Raw genomic sequence first — 20,533 nt, forward strand, 5'->3', positions numbered from 1 at the left:
CTTGTGAGTCAATATTTGACTTAGACCTGAAAGCACTTTGGGTGTGCACATCACTGTGGAGAGCACCCTGGCCCAGGTAGGAGGGCAGCTCCTGGGCCTGCCTCTGCTATAACCTTGGACGAATAACAGAAACATGCCCAGCTTCTGAGAGCATGGAAAAATAGAAGACATTTTATGTTTTTAACTTGGACATTCTGTAGTACGCTGGCAGCTCAAACATTCAGACAAAACATTTGTTTATATTGCATTAATGGTGTTATCTCTAAGGAGAGGGATTACACAGGAGCTTTATTTTCTTCTTTATAGTTTCATATTTTTCAAATTCTTCCATAATGAGAATGCATAACATTTATTATCAGAATAGAAAACTATTTGTAAAAACAAATCAATGCATTTTTTTAAAAAACCTTTAAATGTGGAGAAAAGGAAATAATCATTTTCTGATTATTTGGCATTGGCATTAGTTTGACAACATTACAAGGAGAATAAATTTTTTCTCCATTTTTCAGCTGGGAGATACCATGTAGTAAAGCAAAAGAGAAGCTAAGATGGGTGAGTCCTAATTTCCAAAGCAACATGGTCTTAACAGCAATGCAATAAAAAATGTTATCATACAGGTTGATGAGGTCCTACTGACCAGAGGCTTGATGCACTGGGTATTGTCGTATAAAGTAAGTATAGGTGCATGATTTGACTTTAACCATTATGGGCTTTGCTCAATGGTGATACGGATTGTTACAGAAAGAGCAGTCTCACTAAACACTCTCAACATAAAGAGAATGCTTTCTTAAGTCTCTTGCACCAAGTCGGCTTTCTTACATTTTGAGAGTTTCTTATTTAGCCTGAGAGGTTTAGTTTTTAATAATCAATGAATTGAAATGTTCCAGAATGCCAAAGAGGCTAAGTTTAATAAAGGGGTTTCTCTGGGCTATGCCACCTGAAAATATGTGTAAGATTAGATAAATCCCAGAAGTAAATTTATTTGGATCAGCTGTCAGTAAGGTACTCAGGACTAGACATGCAGTTTCTGTCTTAAAGAAGAAACAGGTTTCTTTGCCCTTGTGCCTGAAATGCACCTTGGCCCTTGTCTATGGGTGCAAACTGGCCCTTTGACCTTTGTTGTAATTAAGAGACCAGCCAACTCATTTAATAAAGAACTATATCCCAGGCCAGTTGCTGTGACTCATGCCTGTAATCCCAGCACTTCGGGAGGCCAAGACGTGCAGATCACGAGGTCAGGAGTTCGAGACCAGCCTGGCCAACATGGTGAAACCCCGTCTCTACTAAAGATACAAAAAATTAGCCGGGTGTGGTGGCATGCGCCTGTAATCCCAGCTACTCGGGAGGCTGAGGCAGGAGAATCGCTGGAACCCAGGAGGCGGAGGTTGCAGTGAGCAGAGATCGCACCATTGAGTCATTGCACTCCAGCCTGGGTGACAGGGCGAGACTCCGTCTAAAAAAAAAAAAAAAAAAAAAAAGAACTAGCTTCCGGACCTAAATCTACTTAGTTGTTGATTCTTCTTAGTTGTTAAAATATAAAATAGATTATATATGTCATATTTGTGTTTAAAAACATAAATTTTATGTATACTCTAAAGCCTTTTGTACTTTCATTTATCTGACTTGGTAAGAAAGATTAAAAATGCAGGTTTGGATAGGTCTCCAGAGATTTACATTCTTTCTGGTCTTACCCCTCACTTTCTATTTTCCAGCCCCAAATTGTGAATTTCTGATTTATTTTTGAATACATTTTAAATTTAAAATCCTAAGGCATGCAAGACCATCTTTAATCAACGTAATATGCCTTTTCATTTTGTATGTTTTAAAATCAAAACCATTCAAATACCATGAAACGAGGTAACTGGCCTGCAGAATTTGAATGCAAAGATAACAAGTGAATTTGTGAGATTTCCCAGGGTTTCTAAAGCTCCTGGAAATAAGGAGATAAGGGATTAAAAAATGTTGGTATGCTCTGAGTCACCCTTGGACCTACCTCTATTGCACTAACTACCGCAGTGCAGAACTTGGTAAATGTAGTTCTGCTTTGGACTACTTCCAGCAACATTATTCCTTGGAGTTCCAGAATGCTTCAATAACAAGTTTGGTTTGTCTATAACTCCTGCTATGTCAGTGACTCCAAATATAACATTATAGCCAGGTTCTTGTGCAACTCTCTGAAAATACTGATGGCTCCTTACAACCTATTTCTACAACTAAAATAAAAACCTACCATCAAACCTCCTTACTGAAAAGCTGCAAGTTTTCTCTAGACATTCTGCTAAATAACAGGCTGTCAGTATCCTCCAGAAAGCTAAACCTAAATACTAATACCTACCACACAGTACATAATATCCATGTGTGACTATACAATTAAGCCCACAAGTGCTCTTCCTGGTCCTGAGTGTAATATAGGTGAAAATGCCCAATCTCTAACCTTTATTTTTATTTTTCTAGAAATTATCTTTATTTTTTAAACTTGATGTATTCGTATAAGGTATAAAGATCAAATGAGGGTAATTGGGATATCCATCACATTAAATATTTATATTTTCTTTATGCTAGAAATATAGAAATCTTTGAAGTATTCTAGCTATTCTGAAATGTACATACATTGTTGTAAATTATAGAAATTCCTCACCTTTAACTCCACTGGTTTATCATGTTTATTTCTTTTTGTAAACAGGCCAGATGCAAGACAGGATAAACTCTTACGTAAAAAATATTATTTTTCTAGATTTAAAAAATTTATTAGGCTTTATAGTGGATCCCTGTGAGTTAAGTTCTTTCTGGATTCTAGACCTTTGCAGGTAGTGGGTTGTCATTCTCTTCCCCTGCTTCTTCTCTTTCTGTCTTTTTTTTTATTTTTATTTTTATTTTTTATTTGAGACAGAGTCTCGATCTGTCGCCCAGGCTGGAGTGCAGTGGCACAATCTCGGCTCACTGCAAGCTCTGCCTCCCGGGTTCACATCATTCTCTTGCCTCAGCCTCCTGAGTAGCTGGGACTAAAGGCACCCGCCACCACGCCCGGCTAATTTTTTGTATTTTTTAGTAGAGACGGGGTTTCACCGTGTTAGCCAGGATGGTCTCTATCTCCTGAACTTGTGATTCAGCCTCCCAAAGTGCTGGGATTACAGGCATGAGCCACCACGCCTGGCCTGTTTCTGTCTTTTAAACTTCACTTTCACCTGGAAGTCTTCCCCCATCAGCCCAGACTAGCTAATGTGCCCTGGTTTGTTCTCCCCAAACACCTACCAGTTATCTTCACATGGACTTAAAGTTTACTGTGGTTGCTTAGTTCATTAAGTACTTCTCCATTTGGTCTGTAAACTCTCTTAGTGCAGAGGCTGTACCTGCTTCATTTTCCTTTGTCATACCCAAAACCCGGCTCAGAGCAAATACTAAGATATTTCTTTGAGTAAATGAATGGTGTCATCAAGATATTGTGCATGTCAAATTAACTTAACCTGTGCCAAAAAAGAGTTTTTAACTGCCTATCAAGAATGAAACCTCTTTCTTGTGTTCCTAATGATTAGAAATCATAATGAAAAGAAAACGTGACCTCTAAAAGAAACTCTACAAAGCAAAGGCAAGAGCAAGTGGAGAGTACATCTAAATACAGAAAAAAAATCATACTATTTACGAGTTAGAATGGGAAGGTTGATCTCCCAACGGAAGACCAGCCTCCAATTAATGGGATCATTCCATCTTTTTTTTTTTTTTTTAAGCACTGCTGCACTTAACAGCTGTCAGCGATAAACTTACCTGTGTTCTGGAACTTCAAGGGAGAAAAATAAAACAAATTTCCCAAGTTACTCTAGCTTGCAATTCAACAGAGAAGTGCAAGTTACTGCTTGGTTTCATTTTGTTTGCTTTGTTTTATTTCTAGCTATTTCTGCTCTCCAAACATCCCCAGCTTCCAACTCATACAAAACCCACACGTATAGTTGAAAAACCACTGTAGGATGGCCAAGCAAGTTTCCAACATAAAACATGGCTGGGAATGCTTGCTGCTGTATGAGCTAAGGAGCATGGGATGGTAAACACAATGGACACTTGGCCAAGGCACGGTTACCTTCTACTGCTTTTTTTTTTTTTTTTCTACAGGATGCTACTATTGCCCCCGAATGTCTTTTTAGGCTTTTTAGGCAGTTAAAAAGGTCATGCTGAGATTCCGAGGTTTAGAAGGTGGGTGCTTAAGTCAGAATCTTTATTGCGAGTATGGGGCAGATAAAAAGTAGAATGAACTATTAGCTGTGATTGATAGTAAAGAGACTATGTTAGTGGTAATGTCTGGGTGCTAATCATAGGTATGTGTTACAGAGATGTGGGAAGCATTTTCTTTTACCATCAGCACAGTGATAAGCGAAACTATAGAGTAAACTATGGCAGTGCTTGGCTCCCCAGGGTCCAATTAGGAAGCATGATAAATGACTTGTAAGGTCTCTTCCCCACTGATCTGTGGTGGATATAAGCTGACATTCTCCGTGGAGTCCTAGTGAGTAGTCTGCCTACTCCCATCATACATCTCAGTACATAGGAACACCTTAAATTGGAATTCCAAACTCATTATGCCATGCTGTGTTCTTACTTGGCAGGTGTGTTTCTTCACAGCAGTATACAAGGGGAGGTGTAAGGTGGGATCTCTCATACTGATTTTTTCCCCATCAAGGTGCTTGTTTAGTTTAATACCTACAAATAACTTGTGATGATGAAAGAATATCATGAGGCTGCAATGACTGTATAAGGGAAATTGTTAACTAAGCTTAATTTGTATCTTGCCTCTTCAAAAGTCAATGCTTTCTCCAGATAGGTGGGATAAGGGCTTGGTGGTGCTTGCATGGCTAGTAACCAGTGTTTAGAAGTGAATGTCAATACTATCAAAACCTTTTCTTTGGTTTTGTCTGAAAGATGTCAAAGAGAACATGCATACGTAATGCCTGGTAAATATGGTGGAAAATGTAGAGAAAGGAGCCAAGGAACAGGTTAAAATTAAGGTTCATACTTTTTGGGTTATCATAAGACATTTGTCAGGGGCTGGGACTATCTCGATGATTTAATACTTGGGAGAGTTTTTTTTGCTGTTGTTTTTTGTTTGTTTGTTTATTTGTTTCCTCTATGTACTACCACTTTTTAAAAAGGACTCTCACTCCATACAGTCTCTGAACCCAGAACTAAGTTCCCAAAGGAAGGACTTCCTGTCTAAACACAACAATGTTTCTCACAGTCGACTGCTATGCCCATGTTAACTGGCACATGAGGCAGACTCGAGAGCAAGCAGTGCTGCTGTGCACTCTAAAGACCAGAGGAGCCTGTGTCAGTTTTCTGTCCATCAAGATCCTGGACTTCTCACCCTTGGGGGCAGCGTGCCAATATTTTCTGCTGCAAAATTTCATTGAGCTCCTCTTAGGCAGCTTTATTCCTTTTAATTAAAAAGACAAGACTGCCAATTACTTAAACCTAATCCCCAAATGTAACTGTTACTTTGAAAATTTTTTTTTCTGTAAAGCTCATAGAAGAGCAGTATTTCTATCAAATTAAAATTTAGTGGAGGCTTGGATTTTTGTTAAAAAAAAAATTCATTTTCAAATCCCTGCTGGCTCTAGACATCTAAATAGCACAGCAAGGCATTAAGGACAGGGAGCTCACCAGGAAAGGCTGACTGGTGCAGGCAGATCCAGATTCGAAAACCAGGAAGAGGCATTAGAAAGGAGTTCTAGGACTAAACATTCTCCTATCTTTAAATTGACTCTGTAGGATTTTTAGTCATTTAGCTTGAAGCTAAATGTAAATTTTGAGAGAAATAACACTTCCAAGCCCTTGTTGAACATTTAAATAATGGTGTGAATAAATTTTGGATTTATTCTTGCTAGCAACTTTTAGCAGGGGAGAGAACAACAGTTTAGGAAACAGAGTAGAAGGAAGAGTAAAGAGGTGGGGGAGATAAGACATAGAAATGGGGAGAAAACCTCCCTATTACACTGTGTCAAAATCATTGGATTGATGAGTGAACCATTGATTCCACATGAAATATTGGTACAATTATCCCGCTTGAGTCTCTAACCACTAAAGAAAATCAGAAGGAAATCAGACTATTGTTCCCATAAATGAGCCAGGGAATTAGGTATGAAGGTCAACTCAATAATTTTCATGTGTATTAATCAGAGCCAATCATTTTGTTGTAAATTGGTGCTGACATGTCTGCCTAAATTCTATTTGTAGTAACAAAGTCCTTGTTTCTGCTAACCAGTGGGAAGGAGAGACATATTTAAAAAGGGAAGTCCTTCCTAGGACATACTTTATACCCTTGACCAGCAAAAAGGGCAGGTCCTTTAGGCTGATGGGTTGGCAGTCATGTGGTAGTGTGTATGAAGGGCATCCGCTGAAAGCGTGTGAGTGTATATGTGTGTGCCACACAACCAGGAACTGTGTGCAATTTTGCAGCTCTTCTTAAATGTAATATTATGATATTGGTAAGAAAATAATGAAAAATATTTTTTATTTGGCCTTAGGATGCTTCTACATTAAAACTTCAGCAGTGTGGGGATTTCAGAAATCTTTAGAATCCATAATACATCAAAATATAATAAGAATACATTGAACTTATATCTAGCTGATGTCCATGCAACATGATACGAGTATACCTGCAAATATCAGTGCTTTTAAAAATTATAAGACACATGTGTATCTGAATATGATTATTTTAAATTCAATATGCCTTCTTTCTAGGAACTTGAAGCTCTCTTTTGTATATTATTTAAAATACCACTTTGAGCTTGTAGGCATGAAAAATATAATTTATTTCCCATTTCACAGTTGGAAAAACTGAATTACAGGAACAATGCAAGTAATTATCCATGATTAATAGAGGTGTATATGTAAATCAGCCTGAATAAGTGTGTGAAATTAGATGTACCGATGCCAGATAGCTCTGCTCATGTTTTTAAAAAATGAATGCTTTCATATAAATCTGTGTGAGTTGGGCATACATCTCACTGTGCTAAGCATATTTGAAAATAGATTTTGTAAAAATGTACAGACGTTAAAGTAACTGAGTGTTATAAGCATTGTAATACATAAAACAAATTAGATGAACATTTAAAATCCATTGGAAAGATGCATATCTAATGAACATGAATGTATACACAAGGGTGATTATTAATATACTATAGATTTGTATATGTGCCTGGGTGCAATAAGGGGTAGGTTGAAATGTAGGTGTCCTTTGATCATTAAAAAGTGTGGGAGAAAGGTGCACGTTTCTTTCTTAGGGTTTTGGGAGTTGAGTTAATACAGGCAAAAGCCCTTTAAACTCTAATGGTACATGAGAAGGCCGTTATGTATGTTAGCTGTTGTTATTATTAATATTATTACCATTATTAAAGCAAAATACTGTTGTATTAAGGAGCTGAAAATAAGCTTTTTCTTTTTAATACTAAAGATGGTATTCTACAGAAAATAAATGAAACTGGAAATTATTCAGTGATCTTCACAGCATGGGATATGTCCAAATTTTTCTCCCATTTTACCTCTCATCCTTTTGGAATTTGATTTCAAGAATGTATTACTGGGAATGCCAGGTGAGGGCGGGTACGCCCCCTCCTCTAACTGTAGATAGGATATGGCTGTTCTGATGCCAGGCCTGCCTGTAGGAACATCAGTCTCCCTTAGGGAGAAAACATGCCAGGACGACTTCAGATTTCTGCAAGCCTCGCTTGTTTGTGGTTTGGATTTTAATTTCTTTCTAAACTTTAATTTTGGGAGTGGGGGTTTGTTTTGTTTTCTGAAAAAGCTTTGGACAGCTGTATTAATCATGCAAACCCAGCCATGTGCAATGCATTTTATCAATGGAAAAACAGGGATGGAATGGCAAGCAGCTGTGAACAAACCTGGTGCCATGCCTGAACCTGGAAGATAATCTCAACATTTCCCAAACCCACTTGCCACACGGGGTTAGTGAATGGAAAGGCTGTTCACTTGGGATAAATAATCAGATGGGAGGCAAACAAGTGAGACACATTCCAGGATTTGTTTTGTTTTGTTTCAAAGTGGCAGTGATCAGAAAGGGATAGGCTGATTGAGTCCAGAGAGCCCCACGCTCAAGGGAATTTTTCGCTTGAGAGTTACATAAACAAAACGGTTGTTTGCCCTTGTCTTTGCCCCTTGTTTCACTTCTTTTTAATTTTCTGAGGCTGGTTTCAACACTTCATTCTGAACCTACGGTCCTCAATGTGAGAATGTCTCTGGGTGCACTTCCATTATGAAGAAGAGCTAGGCACAAGTAAACTGATGGGGAGAAATGTTATCATTGCTCAGTACCCAGAAACCTCAGGAAACAATGTCAGCCTCAGAAAGTGAGAAAAGTTCCCCCAGACATTGAGAGCTGACTCTTTCCTCATTTTGCAATTAAGTGGATTTTCTGCAGCAATATAGTAGGAGGTATTTATGCAAATTTATGCAATTCAGGACTCACTTCAGAATAAATAAACCTAAATTAAAATTAATGGAAGAAAACACCTATCAGAAACAGATCAAGGATAGAACACGATTTTATTTGTACCTTTTAAACTAAGGAGCAGGAAAGCAAGCTGGTTTTATATTTTGTTTTGTTTTTGGCAGATGGGGGAAGGACATTTGAAAATTTCTGATTGGACACAGCCAATATAAATTACCCGTTGGTGGAATTCCAGTATTATTATTATCACTGCAGAAAATCAAGCAATATGATGAAGGAAACCCAAGGGAAATGCATTTGATTTATTGAGGCTTGTTTTTGTTTAATCACAGCTTGAAGGGGTTTAGGACTGCATTCCTGCTGTGACTCTGCTGTGCATCCCCAGTCATCTTGATGAGCCATGTAGAGTGGGGATAGGAGGGAAGATCCTCCAATGACAGATGTTAATAATAAAGCAGCTGAAATGAAACATACATCTTTGTGAGGTTGGAAATTAGGAAAGAAAGTTTTCCTTTTTATAATGGGAAGGCAGAAAAAATCTTTGTAACTTTTGAAACACCCACTTTCAAAACACCTTAACAAAATTAATTGCCTTAAAATTTTTAGGCCATTTTACATCAACCAATCTCTAAGAGACAATTGATATTTTAGGAATGAAATTTAAGAGTTCATAAAGATGGTGACAATATATGATATTCAATTAAATGCAGATACCTTGCATTATAGCTATGACCACAGTGAGGCATGCTTCTCATAGATATTTGGGTACTTAACTGGCACCATAAAAATGCTTAAGCATCCTATTGTTAGTATATCTTTCAATGGGAAGCTGCATTTCGCTTGGGTTAACCTCGATTGGAAAGAGGAGAAGAAAAGTGATTCAATCCCTAAGAAGTTAAAGTCCTTGTAAAGAACAGAAAACTTAAGAGGGGACTATCTTTGTATAGCAAACTCTCACGCCAGCCATCCGTCTTAATGAACAGCTTTTCAATTTCCACTAGCCGAAGACCAAAGTATTAGTATAAGATAAACTATATTCTCTAAAAACTATTGGATCTAAGAAAGCTAACTACAGTCTACCTACAATGTAAAATCAAACTAGGGTCATTCTCCAATCAACAGTTCAGTTTGTGGGAAATATGAAGTTCAACAAAATCCCTCGTGTTCCATCCCTAGTCCAGACTGTTTTTCAGTATCCGACAGCTGTCTTTTGTGAACGGTGTCTGGCTTCACTTTGTTGAAAGTTACATATATCATAATGCATGATCAGATAAATATTTGAGTTGGTGGCTGCAGAACTGCTCTCACAAAGGATACCTAGAGTCACAGTGATAATGTACAAAGCTCATCTCAGATGGGGCATGACCTCTTTGAAAATGCTATCCAATGGTACAAATGCATATGTGTGTGTTTTTCATATCAATATATTTGCAAGACGCAACATGATAAAGTGATGTCAATCTCTGCAGCAACACTAGAACATAAATGTGTTAAAATAATTGTGGCATGTCAGGAATTCAAAATGGGATATTTTCCATGAACAGTAAGTATCATGTCAAGTCTAAAAAACAGGCACATTTTAACAGTCTTATTTTTAGTGGCTGGGATTAGAAACAGATTTCGTTGTTTTAGGGAAGTTTTTTTTTTTTTTTTTTCTATTCGACAGAGTTCTTCTAAGCTTTCATACTAAAAATAGTTTGTCCTCTTTTTAAAATTTGATAATAACTCTTATTAAACTGTCCAGTTGATCCTTGAAACCTTGCAATCCTTAGTTCGAAAATAATTAAAATATATTTGCATATGTGAATGCATATACATTCAAAACATTGCATTATTGACACTGAATATCTACACACAAGTTTGCAAGAATTTATAGTTTGGACAAATGTTAATGAAACATGATTCATCTTCAAACTTATAAAACAGCAGCTTTCTACCTTTAATTCTGAGCACACTGCCTTTATGGTGTGTATGATAATCTTGCTTAATTGGATTTATTTTTTCCACGCCAGGTCCCGCATGGCCTAGTTTCTGTTTTTTTCTCAGGTCTTTGAGTGCTATTTGCAAATCACTTTTCTGGAATTTAATTTCAATGGTAGGTTGGTTTCATTTCCGATTTTTTATATTGTTTTAATTTTGTTTGCCAATTTCCCTTTAAATAGCCTTAAGCTAGAAAGTTGTGGCTGCACCTTGCGTCTAAATACGATGTAGGAGGCAAAATTTAATTTGAGTGCATAGAAAGTTTATGAAAAGGAATTCTGAATGATTATCTTGTTTTTTCATTTATGTTTTCTAAGACAGGTACATTTAAAAGGAAAGAAAAAAACCCATGAATTGGCCAAGATTTTAAGAAAAAATAACATCTTTGTTATAATCCGGTTGAGTTGATTAACCTTTAGCAATATATACGTTAATTTTTATAAGTAATACCAATGACTTCAGATTCAGACTGTATAAACTTCCAACTGTGAGGGTAGTCAGTCAGAGAATTGGTATTTTTGTGGCTAGAGAATTTAACTGGCTGTGTCCCAAATATGTGAGTTCCTAGTTCCTTGTAATAAATATTGACTGTAGAAAAAAATTGCTTGCTGAGTTTAGTATTGCCTTCACAGCTACTGACCAATTTGAAGATGAGTCAGATAATAGTCTTGTTCCATGCCTATTCAACTGGTGTTGGAAGCAACTAATTGGCTTTTTAAAAAAGGTTTAAGGGAAAAAAATGATTTATATTGTATGTGAATTTTTTGAATGTGTTTTCCCCCCTTTGTGTGTTTTGCATGTTAAAGATGATGGAGAATGACCCAGGAAGAGAGCTACAGTGATAAAAATCATACTGACCTTGAATGGGGTGGGGGATTGTGGGTAAAACACGTTCTAAAGGGGAAAAAATAGTAATCATCATGGAGATTTTAAATATTATATATATGTATCTTTCTCATGTTTAGTTATTCAAACAATTATACAACAGATGAATTTCCATGCTTACAGGATCATATCTCTCATAAAACGTTTGTCTGTACTTCCTATTAACATTAAACTATCAAAGAAATTTATTAACAAAATTAAAAATGCAGAGCCTTTAAAAAGTTTAGCTAGTATAGGAGGACAACATCAGATTGTGATAACCCTACATGCAGAATCCTACTGGAAAAAACCCACCACCAAGATTTTAGATCTTTTAGAGAGTTGAAGTTGAGGGTATTTATAATCGTGATCAAATTCAGGTGATACGTCTTGGTCTTGGTTCTCGTCTATTTAGCTCATGATAGATGAACGTGTGTCAGCTACAGACTTCTTTCCTCTCTCTAAGCCGTATAGTTCACATCAGCTTTAGCCAAGCATTTGAAAAATTTACTGTGGACAATACTAGCTCAACTTTTCCCTTAGGTTTTTACTTTACATTACTGATACCAGTATAGGAGTAACATCAAGGTAATAAATTCTTAGCATGTTATAATTTTATTTTTAGTCTATTCCTTAATTCCCCCTCTTTTTATAATACATTCTTACCCGAAATTTGATCAACCAATCAAATTTGCTTGGTGATACATCCTGTTGAGTATAATAAGAAGTACTTTTCTTTTGAACACTGAGGTCTTAGCTTAAAAGTATCTGACAGTCCCACACATAAGCTACTGACCATAAATAGAATGTACTGACAGAGTTCACAATTTAAGGTGGCCTTCATTTATCTCATGAAAGACCTAAGCTTAAATTCTCTTCTGGGGCTTTTTCAGAAATATAGAATGGAATAGTATGGATAGGATGTATTATTTGCTAACTCCCAAATTATATGATAGTGTAACATAATTAGCACACACTTTTCTATGTTTCTCCTAGCAGCTTGATTAAATAAAGACCAATGAGAAATGAAAATCAACAAAAATCAAAACCACAATGAGAAAGGCATATGTGCATATTCAAATCTGATAGCCTACCATCTTGTGCCTTATGCTTAAAAAGAGTAGATTTTACCTGGACTTTGGGCACTGGATACATCTGGACACTGAGAAAACTCAGTCTCCTTGCAGAGTCAGCTTTTCTCCAGCTTGGCTGAAGTTGTCACTTAAATATGAAAGTTTCCTAAGTCCATTAAGATGGAGCAGGTCAACAGCAGCCCAGTGAACAATTGTGTGTTAGTTACACAAGTGTCAAGTAGAAAAATGGTTTAAGCCTCTGCTGGTTATTTGGTATTAAGTTTCTAGCTTTGAAAATAAATAGCTAAACTGCTTTTAGCATTTATGTAGCAGTTGGAGACCACTGTCCCATATTATACTCTTTCTACTGAATTTTATTTTTATTATTACTATTATTATTAGACTGTTTAAATGACTCAGCTTAATATTTTCTCATCTTGCTGTTCACAGCTGGGTAAATGCACTCTGCCCTTATTTCCACATGACCATTTATATTGCTAAACCATCTCACCCACCCTCCTTTCAGTGCCTTTCAACTGCTTCTCAGCTTGTTATTACCGTCTTAGCTCCACCCTGTTATCATCGTCTTAGGCCTATCACGCCCCATTAGTTATTCTCATTCTCTTAATTCCATCCTATTCACGTATCTTTCCTTAGATGCTTCTCCATCTCAGTTTTTATTCTTATTCTTTGAGCATTATTCTGCTGCTATTTTACACTTCATGCTAGGGTTTGCAGGGTCTTGTAAGAGTGTAAAGTGAAGTAAATACCACTTATGAGGAAAAAGAAACTTTCCAACTTTTGATTTTCAAACTAAGGGAGGGCAGAACCCTTGGTGCTATGCACTTCTCCTTTGGCAGCTGCTACTTGAGGAGGAGAACACACTTAGCAACTGATTGGGAGATTTTGGGAACAGAACTATAAGGTTGGCCCTATATATGCTGTGGCTATATGCACAGCTATATGCTGTGGCTCTTAGCAAGGTCTCTTAACTCTCAGCTTTGGTTTCTTACCTGCTAAGTGGGTGGGCGAGGGGAGGGGAGATGTATCCACAGAGCCCATTTAAGGAGTTTGCATCTAGTGCTTCAAACTACATGTGGGTAGATAGCAGCTTAAGCTGTTTTATTGTGTGGCATCTAAAAGTAGCTGGTTAAAAGGCTTTGCCAAGTCTTCATTCTGTGACCCAGGTTAGAGTGCAGTGGCCTGATCTTGGCTCACTGCCTTCTGCCTCCCAGGCTCAAGCAGTCCTCCCACTTCAGCCTCCTGAGTAGGTGGGACCATGGGTGCACGCCACCATACCTGGGTAATTCTTTGTATTTTTGGTAGAGATGGGTTTTTGCCATGTTGCCCAGGCTGGTCTCGAACTCCTGAGCTCATTACAGGCTTGAGCCACTGTGCTTGGCCTAGGCTTTGCCAAGTCTTGACTAGCATCATCAAGTGCTGTATGTTTAAACAGCAAGCCTTTCCGATAATAAAATGCATTTTAAAGAAAATGGGGAGGCCCTCATTATAAAGACTCCCTCTAGTGCTGGATTACTCAGGTAGCACTTGAAATTTAGCCAACTATGGCTTTACAACTTAATGATATTTTAAAGTTTAAAAAGAAAATTAAAAACACCTCCTACACACGGATGCAGCAAAGCCCAGTGTAGATTTTTTTTTTGCATTTTTATTATTTTGTACTCAAAAGCCTCAAAAGACCTTTATAATCCACACATTTCTCTAAAGTACAAGGTAATCAATCAGTGGGATTGTTCTTTAATGTGTGGGAATATTCTCCTCCTTATTCTCCTCCTAGACCAAACGCTGACTACTAGGCTAAACGCTGACTACTAGGCTGGAAAATTCACTGAGAATGTCAACATGCTAAAGGGAAGCCAATCATTGAACTAACCTGATGGTAGCAGGCTACTGGGAGTTAATGAAAATGGAAGTGGGAGGCAACACAAGCAGTGCCCTTGGGTGGGAAGGGATGGAGCAGTATAAAGACAGTGGAAAGGCCTCGTTGAGTGAAAAAAGGAGAAAAAAAATAGATTCTGCTCACCTTCTAACTTACAAGATATATCTCCTAATATTTATGCCCACATACACAAATGCAGATAATGTGTTGATTTAGGGCCTAGACTCTTGAAATAGACTACCTGAATTTAAATCTCAAGCTCAGCCTTACTTAGTTGCACTAGTCACTTAACTTTTCTATGCAATGGAGAAGCACAAGTACATAGTACGGTTGTTGTGATGCATGCCTGTAGTCCTAGCTACTCAGGAGGCTGAAGCGGGAAGATTGCTTTAACTCAGGAGTTCTGGGCTGTAGTGTGCTATGCTGATTGGGTGTCTGCACTAAGTTTAATATGGTGGCCTCCCAGGAGTCAGACACCAACAGGTTGCCTAAGGAGGGTCGAACTGGCCCAGGTCAGAAATGGAGCAGATCAAAACTCCTATGCTCATCAGCAGTGGAATCATGCCTATGAATAGCCACTGCACTCCAGCCTGGGCAACATAGCAAGACCTGTTTCTGACACAAAAATATAATTTTTAAAAATCCAATCATGTATCTGAAACATTTAGCATAGTACATACTGCAGAGTACATTGCACTCACTTAATAAGAAGTGACAACCTTTAAATTATCACCCATCACCCTTTCTTCCTCCATGTCCGTTATTTTAAATCTAACTCAACAAGAGCATGAAACAAGATAAACCTATCTATCACCTTTGTGGGTGAATTTTAGTTATCAGTCTGGAAACACAGTCTGTTATGTTACTTATGCAGATGGTGGAACTTGTCTTAGCATCACTCGAAGTCCAAGTTTTCATCTATGTCATGCATATCCCTGTCTGAGAAAGACTAGGGAGCTGAATCCTTGGCCATACATTGTGCCATTGGATTAATGTATTCAAAACTTTAATATAAGGTAATGCTTAGCCCAAGGATGAAGAAAAAGATATACAAGGCATTACTTGGTTATACCGACTGAGGTAGTGTGGATCTTTGACAAACGCAGTGCTAGAATGTGTGCCGAACTAGATGAATGAGAAAGGAATGCTTCCACCAGCTCAGGAAAAATTTAGTATGAATACAATGTATTCGTACACTCTTATTCCATGATCTCCTCTGGAGATCAGTATTTGAATAGAGAGTGGGGAAGTGTATGTATGCATGTGACTGCAAGTTTACACTGTGTGAAAAGTCAGCTCATCACTGTGGTGGATACGGCTGAAAATGCGCTGACACACCAATGAAGATGAATAATGGCCAACTCTTCAGGGGCTCTGGCTCTGGGTCTCTACCTGCTGCTGCCGCTGACTGGCAGAGGCTCACGAGCTGCCTGTTCTTCTCTGGATTGGCTTGGTCAGCAGAGCACCCCGCTGCCCACACAGTGCTTCCGTCAGGGCCGTGGCCACAGACACCTGCCCCCAAGCATTTCTCCCCTCCTGACTCTGTTCTGTGGAAAATTACCTCTGCTGACACTTGCACAGTGTCTTCCTTTTCCAATTAATCCCATTTATTTGAATGTTAAGTAATAGACAATTGACCCACACGTGTACTGTTATTTTTTCCCTCCTTCCCTCCCTCCCTCCCTTCCTTCTTTCCTTCCTTCCTTCCTTCCTTCCTTCCTTTTTTCCTTGCTTTTATCTCCCTCCCTCTCTTTCCTTTCTTTTCTTTTAGAACTCTGTGAAATATAAAGTTCTAGCTATGCAGGTTGTAACAATAGACCTCCCAAAACTAACTGGTGGTAGGTGGGTGGATGGGTGGAGGGAGTGTCATTCCTGCTACAACAGAAGGAGAGCTTCTCCCCTAAAATGTTTGTTCTTAGGCCTTGGATCTAAGAAATAGTGCAATAGATTCACCAATATTCTGCAATTTGAATAGTTCCTTTTTGCCTCAAAGCTTAATGATCTTTCATATTCTATTTTTTCAGTAAGTGTTATACCTCCTAACTTTCCCATAAAAGTGGGACATCTATTCTAAACCAAATGCTGATGCATGTGGTGCCTCTGCATGCTGCCAAAGACACAACTATGGTAGTGCCTATGCGGGACCACCAGGAAGTACATCATTAATCACTGCACCACACAATCCTCAAATGTATAATGGAGGGTGACTTCTACTAAATCATAAAGGGCAGTGTGATAGGATACACTTGTCTGATCATTCCCTGATTCTCAGTATACAAACAGAAACTCTGTAAGATTCTTGACATTTCTCAATTTTTCTGGGTTAAGTCCTTTAAATGGACTTCTGTTATAGGGCATTGGTATTGTAGGGTGTGATGTTACCTTCCATGACCACGAGCGGTATCTCATTGCCTTTGACCAACTCTATGCTCACTTTCCCTCCTCCTTCAAGTATTCCATCCTTCTAACCTCTTTCTTTTTCCTCTCTCTCAGGCTATAGATGATATTTTATTTATTATTTGAAATATATCATTAGCATAGTTCTTAGTCTAGGTTAAATAGAAAGAAAATATACTTTAATGCAAATATATAATTGCTTGCTTTCTGTAACTCATCCAATTGTTCTATCTTCTCTTTACTAATCTCTATACAACCTTCTTTTTAAGTTTTTAAGTGAATGTTGTTCTGCTTAACCAGGTCAACTTAGATTTGGTAAATCTTAAATTCCCAGTTGAGGCTGGATCCCCCCGCACCCCCCCTCTCCCGCTGCCATTTATGGAATCCTTAATGTTAGAAATGAATCAAGTAACTACACTTCTTAAGAAGTATATTCTCAAGCATCTTAGGGATATTGATGTCTCTAGTTGAGGCAAAGAATACTTATGTTTGGTCTTTGGAGACAAGTAAACATGTTGTGAATTTTAAACTTCATATGGAGGCAGCATTTGTATAACTGTATCTCATCAAACTGTCACAGACTGAAGTCAATGAGAGTTACAAATGAGAAACTAAAGGCCGAAGTTAGAGTCATTTGTGGTTGTTGTTTTTATAAATGGAGTTGGATCTTAACAGTTTTAAAATGGCTTTAACACTACATTTCAAGAGAACTCTCACTTAAATTGATTTTTTTTCTAAAAATATTTTTTTCTTGAAGGCTCATCTAAATGGAATATAGCAAGATAGAAACATTTCTTCTGGTCATAGTATTTCCAGTTTTTCCAATAGAATCTGTGCAGAAAAAAAAAACTTAGTGGTTTGTTATTCCAAAATAATAACAGTACTTTTTTTGGACTTTTCCCTTTAGTCCAAATGAACTTTCTGATTCAGCATGGGCTAACTTTTCGGTTTGTTTTGCTTATTCTGACAAATGTGTCTCTATTCCAAATGTTATCATTTTCCTGTGACTCCATTTAGCATCCTTCTGTTTCTCAGAGGGCATCGGCATCTGCTTCTGTGCTCATAGTCACCTGCCCAACAAGGCAGGGTGTTAGAGACTTGACTCTAACTTGCTGCTAAAGAGCAGGACTCCAAGATGGGGTCTCCTATTAACATCAGTGTCTTTAGAATGACCATTCTCCCCTTGTTCTACTTTCAGGATCTTCTCTGGTCTTCAGAAATGTTCCTCTTTCCTACCATTCCATCTCTGTTCCAAAAATATATCAGAAAAGTAATGTCTCTTACTGTCATACAGAAAGCTTTCTGCAACCATTTTTCCTCCTTTAGATTTTACATTATGTTTTTACCATTTATTCTACCCTTCCTCTTGTGTTGTTAAAAATATACTTTCTTTTTCCAGCCTCTCCCTTCTCTCAGCACCTTATCTATTCTCACTGAATATTTCTTCCTCAATCACTCTTATCACTGCCTTCAAAACAAAAAACAAAAAACACTGTTATCCATTTCCAGGCTTTTACATCACCTCTGCTTCTTAAAGGACCACTGCCAAAGAGACTTGTGTTCTCTGCATATTATTTCATTTAACTAACCAGGAAAAAACAAAAAACAAAAACGAAGGAAAACAAACAACAAGGCAGTTATCAGAAGTAAGAAAGACTATAGAGAGAAGTTGTTCCATTTATAAATCTCTGCTATGCACAGGAGTTGAGAACCCTGTATTTTTGTTTCAGTGCATATATCCTTATTTGTTTTTAAGTGAATTTTTAATAGCTAAGGGAATGGTTTTCACGTTTTTCATGTGAAAAGTCAATTTAATTCCATCAAGTTGGGCCCTGCTTTGGCATACTTACTGAAAAGGACTAGGCTGGCATTGGTGACCCCCAGCTTGTTGGCAGCCACACAGGTGTAGTTGCCGTAGTGCTCCTCAGTGACGTTGGTCACCGTCAGGGAAGACTGGCCCTCCGTGCTCTTAATCTCAAGGCCATTGGCACTATTTATCCTAAGAGTTCAAAAACAGAAGAATAGAAAGGATCACTGGTGAAGATTTTAGCTTAGGAATTCTTTCCCCATCCTGACACTGGAGGAAAAGGAGAAAAAGGAAGTAGCTAGAGTTTGTTGTTCCATGCCCAATTCCTATTTTAACTGTGCAATGCCATATTATCAGAATCAATGTCCATCAACAGAGAAAACTAGGGAATGGGTTTGAGTTTCTGTTATAGGCAAGAAAGACATGCAGGTGAAAGCTACCCATTGAACCGTTTTTATATTTTACCTGACTGCTTTTGGGCTTCAGCTTAAGAGCTACAGGCCCCAAAGAATTTGATAAGAGATACTAAAAAGGAAGAGTGTGAGAATATAGTTCTACATAATTACAACTGGCTTGGCTTTGGCTTTGTTGTGGGGCTTCTGGTGTCCCCAGGCCCATGCAGTGGAGTCATGGGGGATGGTAGGTTTGGCACATACCTAGTGTCATCCCGGTACCACTCAAAGTCAGGTGCAGGCACTGCCGAGGCCTCACATTTGAGTGAAGCTTGTCGTCCTGTGGTGGCTTCATTGCTCTTGGATTCTGTGATAGTGGGAGGATCTGTAGGAAGGACAGGCACACAAGTTTACATGAGGGTCGGGGTGCTTAGAATTTCTATTCAGGAAGGAATGAAGAAGGACAATCTGATTAGAGAGAGGCAGGAAGGGAGCCATCTTAAAGCTCCATTTGTATGAATTATGTGATCAACTCAATGGGGTTGATCACCAAAAAAGTAAATAAAAATAAGAGATAATTAATGAAAACATACACTTGGTTTACTTAAATGAGACACTTAGCAGGGTTTTATGGAAATGGAATCTAGAATTTCTTTATCCCTCCTCCAGTAGGTCATGGTATTACAATTACAGATTATAAATATTTGTATAGTTTTTTCTTTTTATAAATGAAGCAATGATAGCAAAGGATTTAGGAATCTCAACATATAATTTGACCGTTTTTCTTTTTCTTCTTGTCATTATAGTTTGAGATGGCCTTGAGGAGTCTGATGAAAATAATAGCCAGCTAAAGCCTTTCCAACCCAAGTTTGGTCTGATATTGTTGCAGGATTCAGAAACAAACAAAACTAGGATTAGGTGACTACCTTCTTTTATTTTATGTGTTCCCTTATCACCACAACCCAGGTAAATTTAGCTTTTATGTGTGGGGGTACGGTTTAAAGTCTATCCTGGTGCATAGAAGACTTACTGGTATATCAGCCTTCTATTCTCTCTGGCAGTTGGGCCCTTGATTTTTATGCCCAGGAATGGGCCTACAAAACTATCACAGGCTTGAAATCAGCTGGGAAACACATTTGACACTCTAATTTTCCATGACTCATTCAAACATTCATATGAGGATGGAAAGAGTGTTTGCATGTCCACTTGACTTTGTTAGGATTATAGACTCAAGCTCCTGAACTGGATGATGCTGTGTTTGTGCAGGTTATGGGCCTTCAAGGAGAGAAGGCCTTTCCTGTCCAAAGGTCGTTTGCCAGAAAATGGCAACTTGGCTATGTACACATGGGGAAAACAGACCCAGACACTCTGTTTAGACTCTGTAGAGGAAAAAGCTCATTTAGGAAAATTAGTAAAGTGAACGTTAGTGGGTAAATTCATTTAAACCCTGCCCTTCAGCACCTGGTCTATATTCCTTGTTTCTGATTTTTTTTTTTGTATTAAAAAACTATTGCCTAAGTTTTCTACCTATGGAAGACTGCAATTCTCTGAGTTTAAAAGAATGTACGAGAAAGCATCTGATTTGTCTGCAATTTCCTTCCTGATTTTATCTTCCCATAAGCTTAGACATTTTTAAATCACTGTCAGAGTTACAGCACATTTGAATAA

General features: G+C 38.0%; 1 protein-coding gene across 2 annotated transcripts in view; it reads right to left on the reverse strand.

Moving 5' to 3' along the window:
- Positions 1-20,533, reverse strand: part of LSAMP (limbic system associated membrane protein) — a 630,015-nt gene that overhangs the window by 15,178 nt on the left and 594,304 nt on the right. Inside the window, exons 5-7 of one of the 2 annotated variants that reach the window (XM_024928236.4) lie at positions 19,130-19,250; positions 18,517-18,665; positions 11,291-11,326 (exon numbers count right to left, since the gene is read on the reverse strand). In XM_024928236.4, the coding sequence (XP_024784004.1) occupies positions 11,291-11,326; positions 18,517-18,665; positions 19,130-19,250 (306 nt within the window). The remainder of the gene's footprint in view (positions 1-11,290; positions 11,327-18,516; positions 18,666-19,129; positions 19,251-20,533) is intronic. The other variant, XM_034957145.3, reaches the window with a different exon arrangement.

Source organism: Pan paniscus, chromosome 2, assembly GCF_029289425.2.
Source record: "Pan paniscus chromosome 2, NHGRI_mPanPan1-v2.0_pri, whole genome shotgun sequence".
Classification (NCBI taxonomy): domain Eukaryota; kingdom Metazoa; phylum Chordata; class Mammalia; order Primates; family Hominidae; genus Pan; species Pan paniscus.